Genomic DNA, 19,617 nt, shown 5'->3' with positions numbered 1-19,617 from the left:
AGCAGCAGGAGAGGCCCTGCCACCACCCCCTCCCCCCAAAGCAAATATAGTATGGTACTCTGTTAAATATAAACCACAAAAAAAGGGGGGGGGGAGTTTAAAAAAATATTTGGACAAGGTAAGAAAACTGTCCCTGTGCTTGTTTTGCTTAAATTAAGATGGCAGCATTTTTCTTATTCATAGTGACGTTTCAAAGCTGTATTAAGTTAAGCTCCAGTGGTACACTGTTGAAAGAACAACCATAATGTTTTGTTCGGAGTTTACTAATACAGGCAGTCCCCGGGTTACATGGATCCGACTTACATTGGATCCCTACTTACAAACGGGGTGAGGCAACCCCGCACTAGCTGCTTCCCCCCAGCAGACCAGGGAGATGCGAAGCTAGCGTCCCCCCCAGCAGACCAGGGAGACGCGGAGCGGCTTTTCTCAGTAGACACCTCAGCTTGAGAATAAAGGACTGAGGGAAGTGAGGTGTGGGAGAATAAAACTGAGCTCTGGAGAAATGTTTGGCTAGAGTTTCCCCTACAATATGTACCAGTTCCGACTTACATACAAATTCAACTTAAAAAGAAACCTACAGTCCCTATCTTGTACTTAACCCGGGGACTGCCTGTATTGCGAGTTACAAACATACTCCGATGCTGTTCATAATGGTGTGGTTCTGTTCCGGAAGATTTCCGGAAACCTTTGATAAACACTTGTTACCTTCCTTGTACCAGGCCTGCCAACGGATGGGAAGGGGAGGGGAACGGGGAAAGAAGAAAGGAGATAATTGCCCCCGAACTTGGCACAATCTGGGCAGTGCTAAGGGCTGACTGCACTTCATCCTGCCCCTTCTGCCCTTAACCCCGCCCCTGACCTGGAACCGACCCTTCTCCCCCCCCCCCCCACACACACACCTTGTCCTGGGGTCCACAGTGACAGTGAGTCCCTGCTTGCCACATCTAGGAAACATTCAGTAAATCAATCAAAAGAACAAGTTTAAATGCATTATTCTTTATAATCCTACCTCATATTTCATAGTGTCAGCTTCAAAGGAGCATGGGGGAGGAATGCATTTTCTTCTTTTCTCTGAAAATGGTAACCATATGTTTGGCATACAAATTGTAGAGGAAATGGTTGACGCATAGATTATTCTCTGTAATCCTATATACAAAAACTTGACTAGTTTTTCCTTATACTCTTTATAAACCAAACTGCTCACAAAGGGCACGTCTACACAGCACCATAACTCGAAATAGGATATACAATTTGAGCTATGCAAATTGCGTATCTTATTTCAATGCTATTTTGAAATAGCTTATTTCGTCATTTGGCGCTGTTTACACAGTGCCAGATTTTGAGCTAAAGTGCTATTCTGAAACGTCCCTTACTCTTTGTAGAATGAGGTTCACAGGGACATTGGACTAGTGAGCCTGAAATAATGGGCTTGCTGTGAAAACGCAGGATAGCTATTTCTGAATACTCTGGTATCCCGAAACAGCATTGCAGTGTAGACATACCCAAAGAAAAGAAAGTGATTATGTAATCTCTACTATACATATGCTCATATTTTTTAAACAGAGGATTTTGGTTGTGTAAGAACCTGCTCCTGGCTTAAAAAACAGAAGTTTAATGTACAGGTGCCTGTTCATGTGTGAAAGACTTAAGTTTCATGACTCATAAGGGATTCCAGTGTGATATTATTATATTCCAAGCATCCTAATTCCATTTACAACAGATAATATCGACAAAGTGGTGTTATTTACCCTGAGTTTCAAGAGGAAACTGCCTTTGTATCATATCTTTGTTCCTCTTGGTTTCTGAGGACAGGACAAGGAGTAATGGGCTTAAAGTGCAGCAGGGGAGGTTTAGATTGGACATTAGGAAAAAATTCCTAACTGTCAGGGTGGTCAAATATTGGAATAAATTGCCAAGGGAGGTGGTGGAATTTCCCTCTCTGGAGATATTTAAGAACAGGTTAGATAGACATCTGTCAGGGATGGTGTAGACGGAGCTTGATCCTGCCTTGAGGGCGGGGGGCTGGACTCGATGACCTCTCGAGGTCCCTTCCAGTCCTATGATTCTATGATTCTATGATCTCTTCAAATGTTGGCTGTTTGCCGTATCAGGAGAAAAGCAGTTAGCATTTCTGGATTAATACTTCCAAAGGACTAGGGACTAGGAACTGCTGACATAGCTGCGTGACACTGATGAGCCTTAAAAACTTCCCAGTCCCATCATTTAAATCTCAAATACAGCAGCAGCCTTATGAAGTTCAAGGGATCTCAGACTTCACTGCACTGTGACCTCTTCTGATGACAAGAATTACAACATGACCTCATGAGTGGGGTCTGAAGCTTGAGCCTGCAAGCCCCACTGCTGCGAGTGGGGAGGCCAAAGCTGAAGTCCAGTGGCTTCAACCTCAGCAGGGGCCCTATAAACTGAGCCCAGACAGCTTCAGCCTAGGGCAGTGAGGCTCAGGTTTCAGCCCTGGGCCCCAGCAAGTCTAGGCCAGCCCTGGTGATCCTGACCTATTTTGGGTTCCTGACCCACCGTTAGCAAATCACGAGATCAGTGCTTCTCTATGTTTTTCCTGTTTTTAGGACAACAAAGACATTCATGAATACAGGCGGTCCCCGGGTTACGTACAAGATAGGGACTGTAGGTTTGTTCTTAAGTTGAATCTGTATGTAAGTCGGAACTGGCATCCAGATTCAGCCGCTGCTGAAACTGACCAGCGGCTGACTACAGGAAGCCCGAGGCAGAGTTGCTCTGCCCCAGGCTTCCTGGAATCAGCCACTGATCAGTTTCAGCAGGCTGAATCTGGATGCCAGTTCCAACTTACATACAGATTCAGCATAAGAACCCCAGGTATCCCCAAGTCAGCTGCTGCTGAAACTGATCAGCGGCTGATTCCAGGAAGCCCGGGGCAGAGCAACTCTGCCTCGGGCTTCCTGTAGTCAGCGCTGGTCAGTTTCAGCAGCGGCTGACTTGGGGACGCCTGGGGCAGAGCAGCTGGGGTGCTGCTGGGTTGCTCCAGTAGCGCCGTTCCTCGGCGCTACTGGACCAATCCACCAACACCCCAGCTGCTCTGCCCCAGGCGTCCTGATTCAGCCGCTGCTGAAACTGACCAGCAGCGGCTGAATCAGGACGCCTGGGGCAGAGCAGCTGGGGTGCTGCCGGGTTGGTCCAGTAGCGCCCAGAGCGGCGCTGCGGGACCAACCGGCAGTGCCCCAGCTGCTCTACCACAGGCTTCCGGAGAAAAGCCTGGACTGCTGGGGGGGCGTACTAGCTGCGCCTCCCCCCCCCCCCCCCCCCCCGCAGCAGACCAGGGAGACGTGGGCGGGGGACCGAGATGCACCGCGGTCCCGCCGCCCGGGTCCTCCACGGCTTTGCTCCGCATCTTGCTGGTCTGCTGGAGACCAGCAGACCAGTGAGACAGGGAGCAAAGCCGTGGAACATGCCGGCAGCAGGACAGCTGCGGCGCGTCTGGGCTGTCCGCTGCCCGCGTGCTCCCCGGCTTTGCTCCCCGTCTCCCTGCTCTGGGGAGACGTGGAGCAAAGCTGCGGAGCACGCGGGCAGCGGACAGCCCAGATGCGCCGCGGCTGTCCCGCTGCCGGCGTCCTCAGAGGCTTTGCTCCCCGTCTCCCTGGTCTGCTGGTCTCCAGGAGACCAGGGAGACGGGCAGCAAACCCCGTTCGTAACTGCGGATCCGCCGTAAGTCAGATCCGCGTAACTCGGGGACGGCCTGTACTGAACTGTTACTTATTCAAAAGCATAAAGGTGTTGGAGGAAGAAATGCTAGTTGGAAAAATTACCAGGCAACTAGAGGCCAGAGGACTACATTTATTACCTAGAGGTCATTAGGAAAAAATTAGGGGGACCCAACCTGTCGATTCCAGGAGCGCACCCCCTAATGGCATCCTTTCTTCGAAATCCATTCCTGGGAAGGGGGCTGGGATTTCTATCAAAGGGTCATTTGGGGGACCTTATCTTGGACTCCATCAGTTATATCAGAATATAAAGACCCCTTGATCTTTTGGCTATTGGAAGGAAGTAGCTATTTAAGAGCCCAGCATCTGTTTTCTCATTTTTAGTTTGCCACTGCTTAGGAAAGTTATGAGCTGCAGCATGGGCACTAGCACCTCCTGTCTGCAGATTCAGGATGGCAGCAGAACACTAATTCATATACGTAAGGATATCTTTGTTGACAGAAAAAGTAGAAACAGGACAGATCAACACTACAGAGACGGGTGGATCTAAGCTACTCAATTTGAGTTACATTAGTGCCATAATTCAAATCTACTTACCTTGGGGTTCACATCACGCTGTGTTGGCAGAAAAAACTCTCCTAGCGACTCCTCCTATTTTTCTCATTCTGGTGGAGTACTGGAGTCAGCAGGAGGGTGATCAGCTGTCGATTTAGTGCATCTATAATAGACACAATAAATCGAGTCCTGCTGGATCTGTCACTTCTCCATCAATCCAGCCAGTAGTGAAGGCTATAAGGCCCCCTTCTTTCTTATCCAGTAGACTTGATTTGAACTCAGGGAGTTTCCTCTGACTACTTCCAGCAGCTGGCCCTTTCAGGTTGTGCCCGTCACCAAGGAAGAAACAGAATAAATTAATCTGCAAAGAAAAACAAACAGCTGTCTCATGGTAGGATCACGATGGAAGTTGGAAAGTGTCATTAAGTCAGTTTTTATATGTAAATTACAGTTATGAATAGGTGTGAAAGTAAATATTTTCTCATAAAATAAGTCATACAGTATATGTATATACCCAATTAATACTCATGCTGCATATTGTATATATTTATAACACTTTTTTACACATATATTAAGCTATTACAGTTTTAGGACTACACTATATTTGCATCAATATGATATCACGCTACATTTATATATTTAAAAGGAGGAAAGGAGATGTATTCTTTCTTTTATGCAGAAAACATGATGGAATTATGTAAAATGATGATGGATTTGTGTTAGTTTTCAGTCCTTTTCATATACATGGTAATTATTTTATTTATTTATTTATTTTTTTAGTTAAAATACATTTTCTCTGTTAGAAAAACATCAAAGAGTAACCAAATTGCTTTCTCCCAGATAGTTTCAAAGACATAAGTGAAATTAAAGGTTCCCTGAAATTGTCAGGAAAAGGGAAAGGACTGTATTTGTTCAGCTAGATGCTCATAAGTAAGGCTTTCTTTTTATTTACAGAAGTTCCTTGTTTGTAATGAATCTTGATCTTAAAATATTGAAATAATATAATTTTAAAAACTACAATCCACCTCTTCCCCTGAGCATGCTGAACTCTATAGGATGCTGAATAAATATGGTTTGAGCTCTGAAGCCAAGAATTCATTTGGGGAAGTTGATGCAGTAGTCGTTACTGATAGACACTTTAATCTTTGTGAAGTTCCCCAGGCACTTATGTACAATAGACCTGACCAGGAAAAAAAACAAACAGAGTAACTCTGAGCAGAAATCTTTCTGCTTTGCAGTGATGTAGTGTAACCAGATAGTTCCAAAGCTAATGGTAGGGTCCAAGTACATGCTTGTGCTATAACAATGTAACTAGGAAGACTGAATTCTCATTGGAATTCTTCACAGATAACTGGAGAGAATCTGGTCTGTCTAATCACTTGATCTGTCAGGAACAACAGGATCTTTTCTGCTATAGCCCGCACAAGCTTCATGCTGAGAGATTTAAGCAAATGTCACATAATGCAAATCCACCACTTGTACTTCAGCTGACGCGGAGCTGCTTCAGATAATCTAAAAGCCTTGGGAACCCAAACAGAATTTATGACTTGGCAGTACAGTGTTTTCTTTTAACTTTTATGAAGTCTGAGAAATCCTCAATTCTACATACTGTTTCTGGACGACTTGTAGAGTGCTTCCACGGATGAAATGGCTTTCACTTCATGGCACATTTTGTCCCCAATGCAGTGGGCGCGCTGGATGTGGACAGCTGTGAGAAGCAGTGGAGACTACAGTCTCCTAGCCATGCAGAGAGTCACTGGAAATAGGCAAGTCAGACTTGTTTTTCAGGAAACTGTCACACCATTCAATTCATTATATTACAGATCCAGTGAGAAAAAAAACTGCATCTGATTAGTGGAAACAGTTACTAAGTAATTAACAAGACAATATTGTTAGTTCATTCTTGGCAGACAAAAATGGCTTTTAAAATGTTAAAATATAGTTTGCTTTTCTGTTTCAAAGTAAATCAAGTGAATAGCTTTCAGATCTAGGAGGACAGTTTCCTAAAGTGGTATTCCCTGTAGAGCAACATCTTCATTTGATTTTTAGGCTAACAGTGCATCCTTTTGTATAATTGTTTCTTTTCAAGCTTGCATTGCATTTGGTTGTCTCCCTTGTGCATATTGTTGTCTTCTTGATATGCTTGCACCCATTGCGATCCTTCTATTTTTTATTTTTTTATTTTGGTATGTGTATGTGACAATGCAGTGGTGGAAATATATCACTGAAAACACATAGGAGTCAATGTATTTTTCAGCCTTGTCACTCATCATTGCCGAAAATGCTATGTAAAAATACAGCCGTGATGAAATATAACATTTCTGAGGAGTTGGGCTGGCCAGAGGCTTGCTGTTGAGACTTATCCATCATTTACCTTAGTGTGTGTCCTCTAGCTTGTCAGAACACACACAGCAGTATGAGGCTTGATTATTTTAGAGACGTAGCCTTTAATAAACAGCTATGAAACTCTCCTGAAAGACTTTTTGTCTTTCTGTGTTCGTTTGTCTGTGCTTGTGACAAGAAAGTTTCCAGAAATTCAAAAAAGGTTCCGTTGTTTTGGGCTTTCATACTGGAGTTTCCTTTACACCATGCAGCAGGCTTCTTGGGAAGCTTTTACATTGTTAGTGCATGTTCACTTTGTGACAAAGAAACCGTATGTCGCAAAAAAGATTTCTTCAGAGAAAACCTGCAGGCAGGCTATTCTTGCTCTAGAAATCATGTGTGAAATTAATCCATCATGGCTTGCCTTTGAGAAATGCAAAGGCAAAACCCTGCATTGCGAAGTACAACTTGCCCCTTCCACACATGAATGCTCAGTGTGCTCACTGGCCCAGGTTGTTAAAGAAACACTTGTTTTGTATTTACCCCAGGAGTTCAGACTCTGAAGAAGCGTTCGAGACACCAGAATCCACAACTCCTGTAAAGGCTCCACCTGCACCATCTCAGATACCACTGGAAGCAGTGGTGGTAGAAGCAGCAGCAGCAGCAGCAGCAGCAGCAGACTCAGCTGAACAGGAAGTAAGGACACAGCTTCCCTTGGAAGACACAGGTAACGAATATATAGCGAGCGGGCTGGATCACTCAGAAAGACGTGGCTGTAAGGCTAATGAGTGGGCCGCATGAGTGGCCCTTCTTCATCTCAATGGGCTCCAAGAGTGTTATAATAGTCTCCTGGGGTAAAGTAGTTTTGCTACCAGCACTTGCACACCTAGAATTGAGGGGTTGGGTGCCAATCGAACCCATAGCAGTGCTTTGGTTGTATGCAGAGGGAGCGCAGTTAGCACACACTTCACATCACATGCCCTTGCTTTACATGTGTGTCACTTTAGAAAAATCAGTAGGAAAAAAACTAGGACGACGGAAACCAGCAGAATCTGGCAACTCTGTCCATGGGTAACGGTAAACATAATTTTCTCTCAGGCCACCCCTACTACCCTGAAGAGCCGCAGGTTGGTCACCATTGCTGCAATGGGACATCGGTGTTAATCTCCCATAAAGAAAGGGTACTAATAAAAGGATGTCGGGAAGATTAGTTGTTATATGCTGCTCCCTCTCGCGAAGGAAAAAAATAGCATACGTGCCCTAGTTTAGTAATGACAATTACAGGCAGTCCCCGGGTTACGTACAAGATAGGGACTGTAGGTTTGTTCTTAAGTTGAATTTGTATGTAAGTCGGAAGTGGTACATATTGTAGGGGAAACTCTAGCCAAACATTTCTCCAGAGCTCAGTTTTATTCTCCCACACCTCACTTCCCTCAGTCCTTTATTCTCAAGCTGAGGTGTCTGCTGAGAAGACGCTCTGCATCTCCCTGATCTGCTGGGGGGGAGGGGGCGCTAGCTTCACGTCTCCCTGGTCTGCTGGGGAGAAGCAGCTAGTGCGAGGTTGCCTCACCCCGTTCGTAAGTAGGGATCCAGTGTAAGTCGGATCCATGTAACCCGGGGACTGCCTGTACTTATTAAACACTGTGATCAGCATAGACTTTTTAAAAATAGTATCAACACATCAGTCTCCTGATAAAACTTTACTAATGTTTTGGCACCATCATCTTTGTTTTTAAAAAATATGGCCTGATTCTCCATTGTGTTATGAAGAAAGTAGTGATGGATCAGGCCTGTTATATGATTTAGAATAGTGATAGAGATGCAGCCGTGTTACTCTGGTGTAGCTGAAACAAAAGACAGAGCTATGTAGCACTTTAAAGCCTAACAAGATGGTTTATTAGGTGATGAGGTAATTTCATTATTTCTGTGAGGTAATAAAACTTCCCCTATTATCACCCCTATGTCACTACCTCACATAAATTTACCTTTCCCCCTCACCCCCACTCTGTTCTAAAATTTGATTTGTCAATTTCACATGCGTTCACTTTTTTTTGATTGTATCGCTTTCGTATATATGGTTGTGCCGATTTTCTTCCACATATTGATCTGAGGAAGTGGGTCTGGCCCACGAAAGCTCATCACCTAATAAACCATCTTGTTAGTCTTTAAAGTGCTACATAGTTCTGTCTTTTGTTTCTGTTATATGATCTGTGAAACAAGAAAAGACTCTCTTGGGTGCATTTCTGCCATGGTGAGAATTTTTAATTTATTGAACTCCAGAGCAAATTTAATAAAGGTTATGAAAGTAAAATGTAGTTAAAGCACGGGTGGTCAAGACTGCCCCTGTGGCGCGGATCCAGCCTGTCAAGTCATTTAATCTAACCCTGCCACTCCCCCATCCCCAGGCCAATGGAGACCTGGGAATGGGGGAGCACACAAAGTTGCCTCGCCCCACAAGGGGCGCACAGAACTAGAGGGAACCACCAGCTGTTTAAAAAGGTGGTTCTCTTTAGGCGCCATATGCCCCTTCAGGGTGTGGGCGGGGGCAGAGACTTCATGTGCTCTCCCACCCCCAAGCCAATCAGGGTTTGTGGGCAGGGGAGCATGGGAAGTCTCCTGGCCCGCCCCTTCTGCCTGAAGCTCCGCCCCTTCCAGGTGGCCCCCCCCTTCACAAATTATTGTCCACCCTGAGTTAAAGCTTAAGGTTAGATATCAGTCCTTTAGGTACACAGTTCTGTGAGTGAAGGAGGTCTCCCCTATATGCATGTGAGTTGGGTGGGAGATTGGGTCTCCTCTAACTCGTGGGTGGGGAAACAGGGTTCCAGGATCCTTCCCACTACCAGCTCTTCAGATGCCGGATTGAGTCTGGGCCGGCTGCTGGACTCCGACTCAGACCAGCAGCAGCTAGCTTGGCTCGTCTCTTATTCTCCTTACCCCCTAATGTGCTGCTATAGCAGCTAGCAGAGTGAGCCATGTGGTATATCCCCCATTCACATGCAGTTGAGCTGGGAGATGCCCAAGAGAGGAGATTGCTAGAGTAGCTGCTGTGGTTGTCGGACTAGTGGGTGCTCTCACTCGGAGGGTTTGTTTGAACTAAACTTTGGGGAAAATTTCCCACCATGTCCCCCTAGCCTTGTGGCAATTCCAGCAGTGAGAGCATTGTAGAAGGCACCATTTAGCCAGCGTTTCCACAGCCGTGTTGCCTCTCTGCTCAGAAACCTGGTTTGGATTAAAGATTAATTGTTCTTGTGAGACTTCTGCCCACAGTGGCATATAACCCCCATGAGACTGTCTGGCTTTATGAGATTTACAGTATTTTGGAACAACCGGAGATTTATTATTGTTGTTTAATGTGGCCGTGCGTAAAGAGCAAGCCAAGAACAGGGCTTCATTGTACTAAGCATTGTGCAAACACAGTTGTACCGCCATCCTGCCCCAAAGAGGTGAGGGAAAGCATGTAACTCACAAACAGCAAAGTGATCACAACAAATGTCATGTTAGTTCCATGTTTTTTCAAGGGCCTGGGTTTAATATTTTTTGGGGGGGAGGGGGAAACCATATAAATGGAAAGAAAAAGGAAGGAAGCAGGGATGTGGAAGGGAAAAATGGTAAGGTGCCTAGAATCTTCAACTGAGATCAGCTCCCCATTGTGCTAGGCTCGACAGACATGTAGCAGAAACAGTCCCTGTTGCTCCAAAGAGCTTATGATTTAAGCAGACAAAAGGAGGGAGGGGAAACTGAGGCACGGAGAGGCAAATGGACTTGCTTGAGAGTGCAAATGAAGCCTGTGGGAAAGTAGAGACTAGAACCAAATGCTCCTGAAGGCCCGGTTCAGTACCTTGCCCGTGGGCCATTGCGTGATTTCCAAAAAGCCAGAATTTCTGTCTCTGTCATCTAGGGTTTCTAAACTGTTTCTTTTTGAGGCCACCCCATAAAAACTCTAGGTCCCAGCATGGTGGCTGGGTGGGTGTACTAGGCTTCAACTGTAGGGAGTGGGGGGAGGCTCCTGCCTTCAGCACCAAGCCAGGAGGATTTGTTGCATCTGCCCTGCAAGGTGGTGGGGTATATGGCTTCTGTTGATGGGCAGTAGGGCTTGGGTCTCAGAAGTTTCTGTCCTGGGCCCCAGCCAATGTAACACTGGCCATGCTTCATAGACCTCTCCAGAAACTGGCTCACACGCTACCCCTCCTTCCCCATGAGTTATGGACCCTTGATTGAGAACTGATGCTCTAAGCCATTACTTGATGCTCTTCTTTGGTTTACATCAGCATAAATTCTTCATACTTTTGATATGTCTGTAGATGTGAGTTTGACATAGTGGATCTGACTGTTCATGCCTTACCCAGGCAAAACTCTCATTCAGGTCCAAGATCTTTTCTTGCATAAGGAATGGAAGGCTGGGCCCTATACCATAGGGTGTGTCTACACAGGAACCTAAACTCGAAATAAGATACACAATTTGCACTATGCAAATTGCATAACTTATTTCAAATCTATTTTGAAATAGCTTATTTTTAAATTTGGCGCATTGACACAGCACCATATTTCGAAATACCATGCTATTTCAAGCCATCCCATTTCCCTTGTGCAATGAGGTGTACCAGGATGGTGAAACAGTGCACCCGTTATTTTGAAAAATATTTTGAAATAACTTGCGGCTAATGTAGACACAGGGTAGATATTCTGGCATACCTCTGGTATCCCGAAATAGCCGTGCAGTGTAGATGTACCCATAGTGAATAAAAGACTGGAATTGCCTTCTTGGACTCTGTCTCTAGTCGTCATAACCCACTTGAGTTGCACTTTTGTGCTTCATGTAATCAGTTATCCACTCAGTACAGCCTAGTATCTCATGTCCATCCACTGGTGTGCAGGTGAATTTCACCCCTGTGCAGCAGGCCAGCGCAAAATCTATTAACCACATAAGTCCTCAAAATAGGGCCAAAAGTGAGATTTAAGCAGTACATTAAACCTTGTGTTGGCCCTCGGCACAGGGACAAATTTCGCCTTCTAACAACTGCATCATGTGTACATTACATAATGTATTCTTCAATGAATAAACTGCAGCCTTTGTGATAAAATGTTGCAAGCAGTAGTACTCTTTTGTTTAGATCATTTTGATGTGAAAGGGCAAAATTCATTGCGCTTTTGATACACTGCTCATGTCAAAAGATCAGAGTCTTAAAATGCTCTGTAGTAATAAAGCGGTATTGTCTCACAACAGAAAGTACAATTCACGTCTCCATCTGCTGTGGTTCTGTCATTGGAAGAGACTGAGCGCATTTTGCTATAATGTAGTCCTACAGCAATGTAATAATTAATTGCTACCAAAAACCCATGTTTTAGATATATTCACAAACTAACAATAACAAAAATTGACAGTGCTAATCCCAAATGTGCACTGCAGAGCACAAGACTACATGGATAAGTAAAGGCATGGTGAGGTGGGGATGGGGAGAAAGCCATGGAAGAGGAAGGAATCAGATATTCCTGTATGTGGAGCTGTCAGTGGAATTTCAACATCATTTTATTTCAAACTGTTGGAAAGCATTGCAACTTTCTTAAATGGGTTGTTCTCTGTTACCTATACATGTCTGCAGGAGAATATTTAATCCTTAAAGAAATGAACCTCCATCACAAGGAAAAATGTAACTACTAAAAGCTCATTCCTCCCTAGTCACAGTCTTAATTTGCTTTGTTATATATCCCCATCCCCAACCAATCATTTGTTTCTGTCTTTTAGATTGTAAGCCTCTAGGGCAGAAATCAACTGTTCGTATATGTTTGTACAATACCCAGCACAATGAGGCCTCAGTCCTTTTGATGCCTGGCAAAATGAAATCCCTACTTGTTAATTATGTTGTTGTATTTATTCCTAAAAGATTTACCTGGTTTTGCTCTGGTCAGCAATGTCTCCTTACGAATCAGGGCAGGGGAGGTTCAGCCTTCCCCCTATTCTACCTTTCCTGAAGGGCACCTTGGAGGCTCAGATGGGGCTGGGGATGGGAGGCTACCCTGCAGAGAGAGGACCCCAGACCTATCAGAAAGAGGCAGCAAGTGGGGGGGGGAGGAGAAGGAGAAGAGGGAGCGCTTCAATGCGGCAGCGCCACTTGAAGCCTGGGACCAGGCCCTGGGCTCCATGTGGCTCTGCCACTTTGAAATGCCACAGAGAACCTGACGACAGGCTCCCTGCGGCATTTCAAAGTGGCAGCACTATGTGGAACCCAGGATCAGTTGAGGACTCTCCCACTCAGTCCAGGCTCCATGTGGCGCTGCTGATTTGAAACCCCACAGGGACCCCGGCCTTGGACTCTTTGCAGAGTTTCAAAGCAGCAGCGCCATATGGAGTCCAGGATCAGCTGGAGTCCCCAGCTGACCCAGGCTCCACAGGAGCGTTCACCTAGGGCTGTTGCTACACTTCATAGGCGAAATCACCCTATCGACTAATGAAATAGTCGATGCAAAATGCATTGACTATTCAATTTGTCAATTAGTCACTATATAACATCCTTACTTCCAACCCTATGATTCAATGATTCATTCTGGGCACATCCCATTTTTCCTGGCACAACCAAACCCTTAGCTTGGTTTTTAAGTTGTTATAAGGGGGAACTGCATACTGATTTTGATAGTCCTTGCTCTTACCTTTTAGGAGGAATTCTTGAACAAACAGATACACAAATGCTCTCAAATATATAGCAGATTATTAACATAGTTTTCTGAAGACTCCTTGTTGTAATCCACTGACCTACATTTGGACTATGCAAGCATATTGGAGCTATTCAGTAATTTATTATTAATTGCATTTAGCTATCTTCCACTGTTATGTGTAGAGATTAGTCTACTACTGGAGTTTTGTGACACTTCTGGTGTCTCCTTAGCAATACACTGATCAGTGTCAAAGGGAACACCAGCTCAGCTGGCAACAGCAACTCTAATTAAAAAACAGTCAGTAAGAAGGAATCCTAACACAACCCTTTTAGAGTAAGAAGAAAAAAAGACACATTCTTAAAATAGTGTCACCTGATTAGCATTAGTATCTGCTATTTTGCAAAATTCCTTACCCAGATACATAACTGCCCCTGAACAAAGAGGAAATACTTTCTATCCACAGGATCTAGTAGTAAAATATAGTTGTAAGGATTTAAACAATAGTAATAATTATAGATTGTATTTCTCTTTCATCCATGCTACCTTAACACAAAGTATTAATGGACAGAACTGTGCAGGAAAAAAGAAATGCAATTTCCAAAATTTTGGTTCTGGTCTGATTTTTATGCAACAGCTTTTCCCAATAGAAAACAGTTCTACCATTTTCCAGTTAGCTCTGTTAATGAGTCTTTATCGCAATTAAATGACAGTGACAAGTATAATATATATATATATATATATAGTAGCTATACTTTTGAAATTACTTGTGTAGTATGAGTAACAAACTGTTTTTAACATTCTGTCATTTTTAATGATTGAAACAAATGAACAGCTAGTCAGACATCGTAATATCTGATTCATTGTGTATCACACTGCTCAAATTTCTTATGGTGATGGAGGATGTACGAGTACTTAAGCAATCTTAAAGGAAATATGACTGTCACCAGATTCTGTACTATTCTATGATTCCTTAATCCTTTTAACCTGAAAGATTGCAGTGCTTTCTTTGAATGAAATCCCAAAACATCTGATTTGATTGGTTACTGTTCATTGATAAATGCATTTTATTCTGATATTAGTGAGAAGATGGCAACCAGCAAATATCTATTCAGATCTTGAGAGTTTATTTTGTAACCTTCCATTAGTCTTTGTAGCAGCATAATTTAAAACACACTTGTAAATAAACTGTATGGTTTTTAAGGAATGTTTTTTTCCCCTAAACCAATAGTTTTAATCAGATGACCACATGACTTGCTCTTGTATGTAAAGCAAGTGTGAATTCCCTGTGGTCACTGCCAGTGGGTAGCACTTTTCTGAACATAAGCAGAGTAGGATAGTTGGAAGATAGCAAGTACAGCCTTGCAAATCTGCAGATATCCACTTTATATCCATGGGTATCTGCTTTATATCTGCAGCTCATTTTTGCAGCTACATATGTGGTTGTGGATACAAATTTTGTATCAAGAACCTTACAAATTTGCTGCTATCCATACAGAGAAAATGGAAATGCATTTGTTACTCATTAATGATTCTAAAGAATGGTATGCAACCTTAAAGTATCTGTGGAAGAGTTAAGTCAGTATTGATGAAGAGTACACAGTCTATTCCATGTAACTGTTACAATGTATTCATAGAATCATAGGGTTGGAAGAAACCTCAGGAGATTAAGTTCAACCTCCTGCTAAATCATCCCATCCAGGGCTTTGTCAAACCAAGACCTAAAAATTAGTATACAGTATACAGAAATACAAATCATGTGAAAAGTTACTAAGAACACAGTGAAAACCTTATAATACACTATTTTGTATGTTTAATACTATTACATAACTATACTGTGTGATATGCAACCTTGATTTCAAATGTTCATTTGAAACTAAATTTCTCACGTATCCCACTAATGATCCAGCTCTGGAAAAATACCCATTTTTGGACTCTGTAGGCAATTTATAAACCAAGATAAAATAAGAACATCACTATTTCTTATCCTCTTCACAAATTCAGGTGTTTTAATTTTCTAACTTTTATTGATTGAGACCAGAATAGATGCAGAAAAATTATAACTAGGCAAAAATTAAACTTTACATAAAATGCCTTTCAACAAAATGGCAAATGGGCATCTATTTGCTCAATAGGCGTGGACAAATTTGTAAATATCGACCTGCTGAAATCTGCTTTTTCTGGTTAAAAAATGGTTAAAATTTGACGGATCCAAACATCACAATCCAGTAGGGTGGTGTGTATATTGTGTATAAGGTGATAGAGAGGCTTCAGCACAGGAGGCAAGAGGCTCTGCAGGAGCTGATACACACAGGGATCTGGCTTGAAAGCTGCTTCCTGCGTATACCAGCACCCTCCTGACCCTCCTCCCCCAATGCTGCTGTCACTCAATTAGAGGCAGCAGCACAGGGGGAGGGGCAGTGGGAGGCAGCAGCACGAGGGGCGGGGCAAACAGCTTTGTGGGAATTGATACAAGTGGCAAAATGGCTTCTCATGTGTGCTGTCTCCCGCCTGTCTCCCCCCATGATGCTGCCTCTCTATCGGAGGCAACAGTGTGGGGTGGAGAGAAGTGGCTTTGCAGTAGCCGGTGCTTGTGGCGAGCCGGCTTTCAAGCTGGCTCCCCCGAACATCAGCTCCCGCCTGCCCCTCTCTTGCTGGCTCTGATACAGAGTCAGCGGAATGGGGTGGTACATGAAATCATTACAGTTAACCAATAAGCTCAGGCTTATTGGTTAATCATATAAACGACTACTTACTAACATCTGTACTCCCGACCCTGGTAACAAATCTAATGGCAGGAGACTGCCATCTCTGTCACCAGGTCAGTTAATCCATTTCCTTTTCTGTCTGTGTCCTAAAATATGATTGTTTCTGCTTTAACTGCTTAGTTTTAAATGTCCCAAATGGGGTTTTTCTCCACTATTAATAACAAATTTAGTAAAGTGAGACAGTTTCAAACAGAAAAGTGAAATTCCAGAAAAGTTTGTATAGTCAACTTTTTTGTTAACAACTTTCTTGATTTTATTTTGATTTCTTTTAAATTTGAGGTTATCAATAACTCATATGTATAGACATATGAAAATGGAGTTATCAATTTTGAATTTTGACTCTTCTCCTCCTTCTCCCCCCTAACCTGGCTAAAACAAAAGTAGTATTGATAAGCCTTGAGGGGGAAAAAAACCCACCTCCAGGCTTTTCTTGTTATACAAGGATGGGCAAGCTAGAATGTGGGGACATTAAACTGAGAAAAATATGCAAATCACTGAAGTTTCAGTCAAATTTGAGGACTACAATACCAGTTACTGTAAAAGAATATGTTTTGACACACTTCTGTAAATGAAAGGTATGAAACCATTATCCTAATGGGAATTGTGGGTAAGCAAGTATTTGGCAGTAAGATTACCCAGTATGCAGGGTATTTTAGCATATTCTGCTAACTCGGGTTCCATCTGTCTAGCAAGCTGTGAAATAGCCACTAAAAATACTCCATGTAAACTTTCACAAATGTATATTATAATGTAGTGTCACCAGACTACAAAAGAAAAAAAGAAGTGTCCAAACATCCTTCTGCATTTATGTCATGAGTTAAATATACTCCTGAGGTACGCATGTCCTTTCATTTAGGATTTAGTCCAATTGTATCACTTGCATTTTGTTTTGTTGCATTTTTGGTATATTTTCTAAATAAAATATAATAAAAATACTTAAAAGTTTAAACAGAAAAGTATCTGGGGCACATGAAATGATGTGTTTCATTTACTGACTTTTCTCCTTGTTCCCGTAGGATCCTGTTCCGATACTGTGTCCATAATTGATGCATCGCACGTTGAATCAATTGAAGAAAGCCCTTTCCGTCCTCCCTCCCATTCATTTTCTACTGTCTTTGATGAGGATAAGCCTATAGCCAGCAGTGGGACTTACAACTTAGACTTTGATAACATTGAATTGGTAGATTCTTTCCGTAACTTAGAACCTAGCACTCCAGAAGCTACGAATTGTGACCCTAAAGTGAATGTTAGAAGGAAATCCACAGATTCGGTCCCAATTTCCAGAACTACTTTGTCTCGGTCCCTTAGTTTGCAAGCTAGTGATTTTGATGGAGTTTCTTATCTTGGCAATAATGAGACTGTAGTTCCAACGGCAGATGTGTTCAATACTGGGTCAAGTAGTGCTTCTAGTACCCTTAAGCGAACAAAGAAACCCAGGCCACCTTCCTTAAAGAAGAAGCAATCTGCAAAAAAATCTGCAGACTCTCCACCAGTGAAAGAAACACAACAAGAACCATCTGACATTACCCAACAAGCTTTTGTCCCGAGTGAAGAAAAACTGGTGTCTGAAGTAAAAGTTGAATCAATTAAATCTGAATGTACTGAACCTTCCCAAATCTCTGCAGAGAAACAGGAGGTCCCCGCTGAGCCTGAAACTTCCTATCCCTTTGAGCAAGAGAACTTTGAAGGGAATAGTACATTTAGTACTGGAGGCAGCAAAGTGCAAAATTCTCCCCCTGCCAGTAAAAAAACCCAACCTCTTACAACGGCACCAGAGGCTGTGAAGGTGACTCCATCTGACACTGGAGGACAAGAGGATCCTCCAGTCAAAGGTCTAGCTGTGAGACTAGAGTTTGATTATTCTGAGGAAAGGGGCAGCAGAGAAGACCTGCAAGAAAGCACTGCCCCGCCCAAAAAGACAGGTAAAAAATCTGGTGCCAAAATGCCACTAAGGAGGCCAAAGACTAAAAAGACAGTGGAAAAGCTTGATAATGCTCCTACCACACCAACCAAGTCACTCACTGAGCCCAGTGATATCCCGATTTCAAAAGGTTCTTATACTTTTGATATTGACAAGTGGGATGATCCCAACTTTAACCCATTCTCTTCCACTACAAAAATGCAAGAATCTCCCAAATTGCCACAAGAAGCTTACAGTTTTGATCCAGACACCTGCGAGGATTCAATTGATTCTTTCAGGCCGTCTTCAAAGATCACCAGCTCACCTTCCAAATCTCCAGCCTCCTTTGAGATACCAGCCAATGGCAATGAAACAAATGGAACTGAAGGAGACAACCTAAATAAACCTGCAAAAAAAAAGAAGACACCACTGAAAACGTAAGTTAAAGGGTAGAGTTGCTTCTGGATTGGGAAGTGTTCCTCCTTGCACTCTACTCTGATTACTGTTGTTTTATGATTCATGGGTTTCAGTAAGGTTGGAAACTTTGTGCTGATAAATGTATTACTGGCCAAGTGGATTGATGTTTATAGCTTACCTTGGTAAGCGTAGGCTTTTCTCTTCATCATCAATGTCATGAAGCACCCAGCACCAAATAACTTGTAGTGAAAATCCATAGAAACTAACCCAGACTAGGTCACTGGATTAATAACTGGATTCTGTATCCCAATATTTGTGCCAGATTTTCTGTTATGTTACTCATTGATGTGCAGTGAGTTCAGCAATGGGAAAAAATAATTCTTTGGCCTTGTTGCTAATACAAGGCTGATCCTGTGAACCCTTCCTTCCACAAGTAGGCCTTACACATACAAACCTATTGAAACTAATGGGACTGCTCACATAAGTGAAGAGTACTCCTGTGAGTTAGTGTTTGTGGAATTAGGATGTAGAGAATGAAATTCGGGTCCCACTGAAATAAGTGGCAAAACTCACATTGACTTCAGTGCCCATTGGCTTCAGCGGGGCCATTTTTTCATTATGTATTTTTTTTATGTATGTGTTTGAGAAGTCAAAAACTGTCTTAGTTTTACTACTGCTTCCACCTCTACACACCAGAACTCTCTGGTCCGGCAGGACCATGGATGTTCCAGGATCAGATTTCTTGCAGTGCGGTGGGTGGATGGGCCGGAAGCCCATCATGATGCAGGGGGTCCAGGAGCTGGCCCATGGCTCAGCTGAGCTGTGGGAGGGAGCAGGGAAGTCCACAGAGTAGAGGACAGAGTAGGGGGTAAGTCTGGCAATAGGAGGCCAAAAATAACCTCCCCTGGTGTGGCAAAATCCCTCATCTGGGACTAGTCAAGTCCCAGGGGAGCCAGACTAAGGAGTAGGGACGTAAGCGAGTAGTCAAGTACTCGACTACCCGATAAGCTTAAGCTTGACTTAAGTCAAGCTTAAGCTTAAGCAAGTACTCAACTACTCGCTTCCCCTTCCCCCCATAGGAGCTGGTGTTTAAAAGCCAGTTCTCCCCAGCACCATCTCCCTGGTGCCACCTGCCCCCACTGCTGCCTCTATCAAGCGGGCCCCTGTCCACAGCAGCCCGGGCTGGCTGCAGGCAGGGGCTACTGCCAGAGCAGCCTCTGCCCATGGCCAGCCTGGCCTGCCACGAATAAGGGCTGCTGTACCCAGCATGAGCTGGAACCAAGCGGTCCCAGCTCTTGCCAGTCCAGGGCCG

The 19,617-nt window shown here is 43.5% G+C and overlaps 1 protein-coding gene and 1 long non-coding RNA gene across 12 annotated transcripts in view; one reads left to right on the top strand and one right to left on the bottom strand.

Annotated features, from left to right (window-relative positions):
- LOC112545821 (uncharacterized) overlaps window positions 1-5,991 on the bottom strand; it is a 76,141-nt gene extending 70,150 nt beyond the window's left edge. Inside the window, exons 1-3 of the long non-coding RNA XR_003089360.2 lie at window positions 5,860-5,991; window positions 4,293-4,611; window positions 1,010-1,071 (exon numbers count right to left, since the gene is read on the bottom strand). This is a non-coding gene — a long non-coding RNA (uncharacterized LOC112545821). The remainder of the gene's footprint in view (window positions 1-1,009; window positions 1,072-4,292; window positions 4,612-5,859) is intronic.
- Window positions 1-19,617, top strand: part of TACC2 (transforming acidic coiled-coil containing protein 2) — a 210,893-nt gene that overhangs the window by 140,974 nt on the left and 50,302 nt on the right. For all 11 annotated transcript variants that reach the window (XM_075935333.1, XM_075935331.1, XM_075935334.1 and 8 more), the window contains 2 exons: window positions 7,121-7,299; window positions 17,005-18,325. In XM_075935333.1, coding sequence (XP_075791448.1) covers window positions 7,121-7,299; window positions 17,005-18,325 — 1,500 coding nt within the window. The remainder of the gene's footprint in view (window positions 1-7,120; window positions 7,300-17,004; window positions 18,326-19,617) is intronic.

The sequence above is a fragment of the Pelodiscus sinensis genome, chromosome 8, assembly GCF_049634645.1.
Source record: "Pelodiscus sinensis isolate JC-2024 chromosome 8, ASM4963464v1, whole genome shotgun sequence".
Classification (NCBI taxonomy): Eukaryota; Metazoa; Chordata; order Testudines; family Trionychidae; genus Pelodiscus; species Pelodiscus sinensis.
This window is presented reverse-complemented; position numbering and strand designations above follow the sequence as displayed.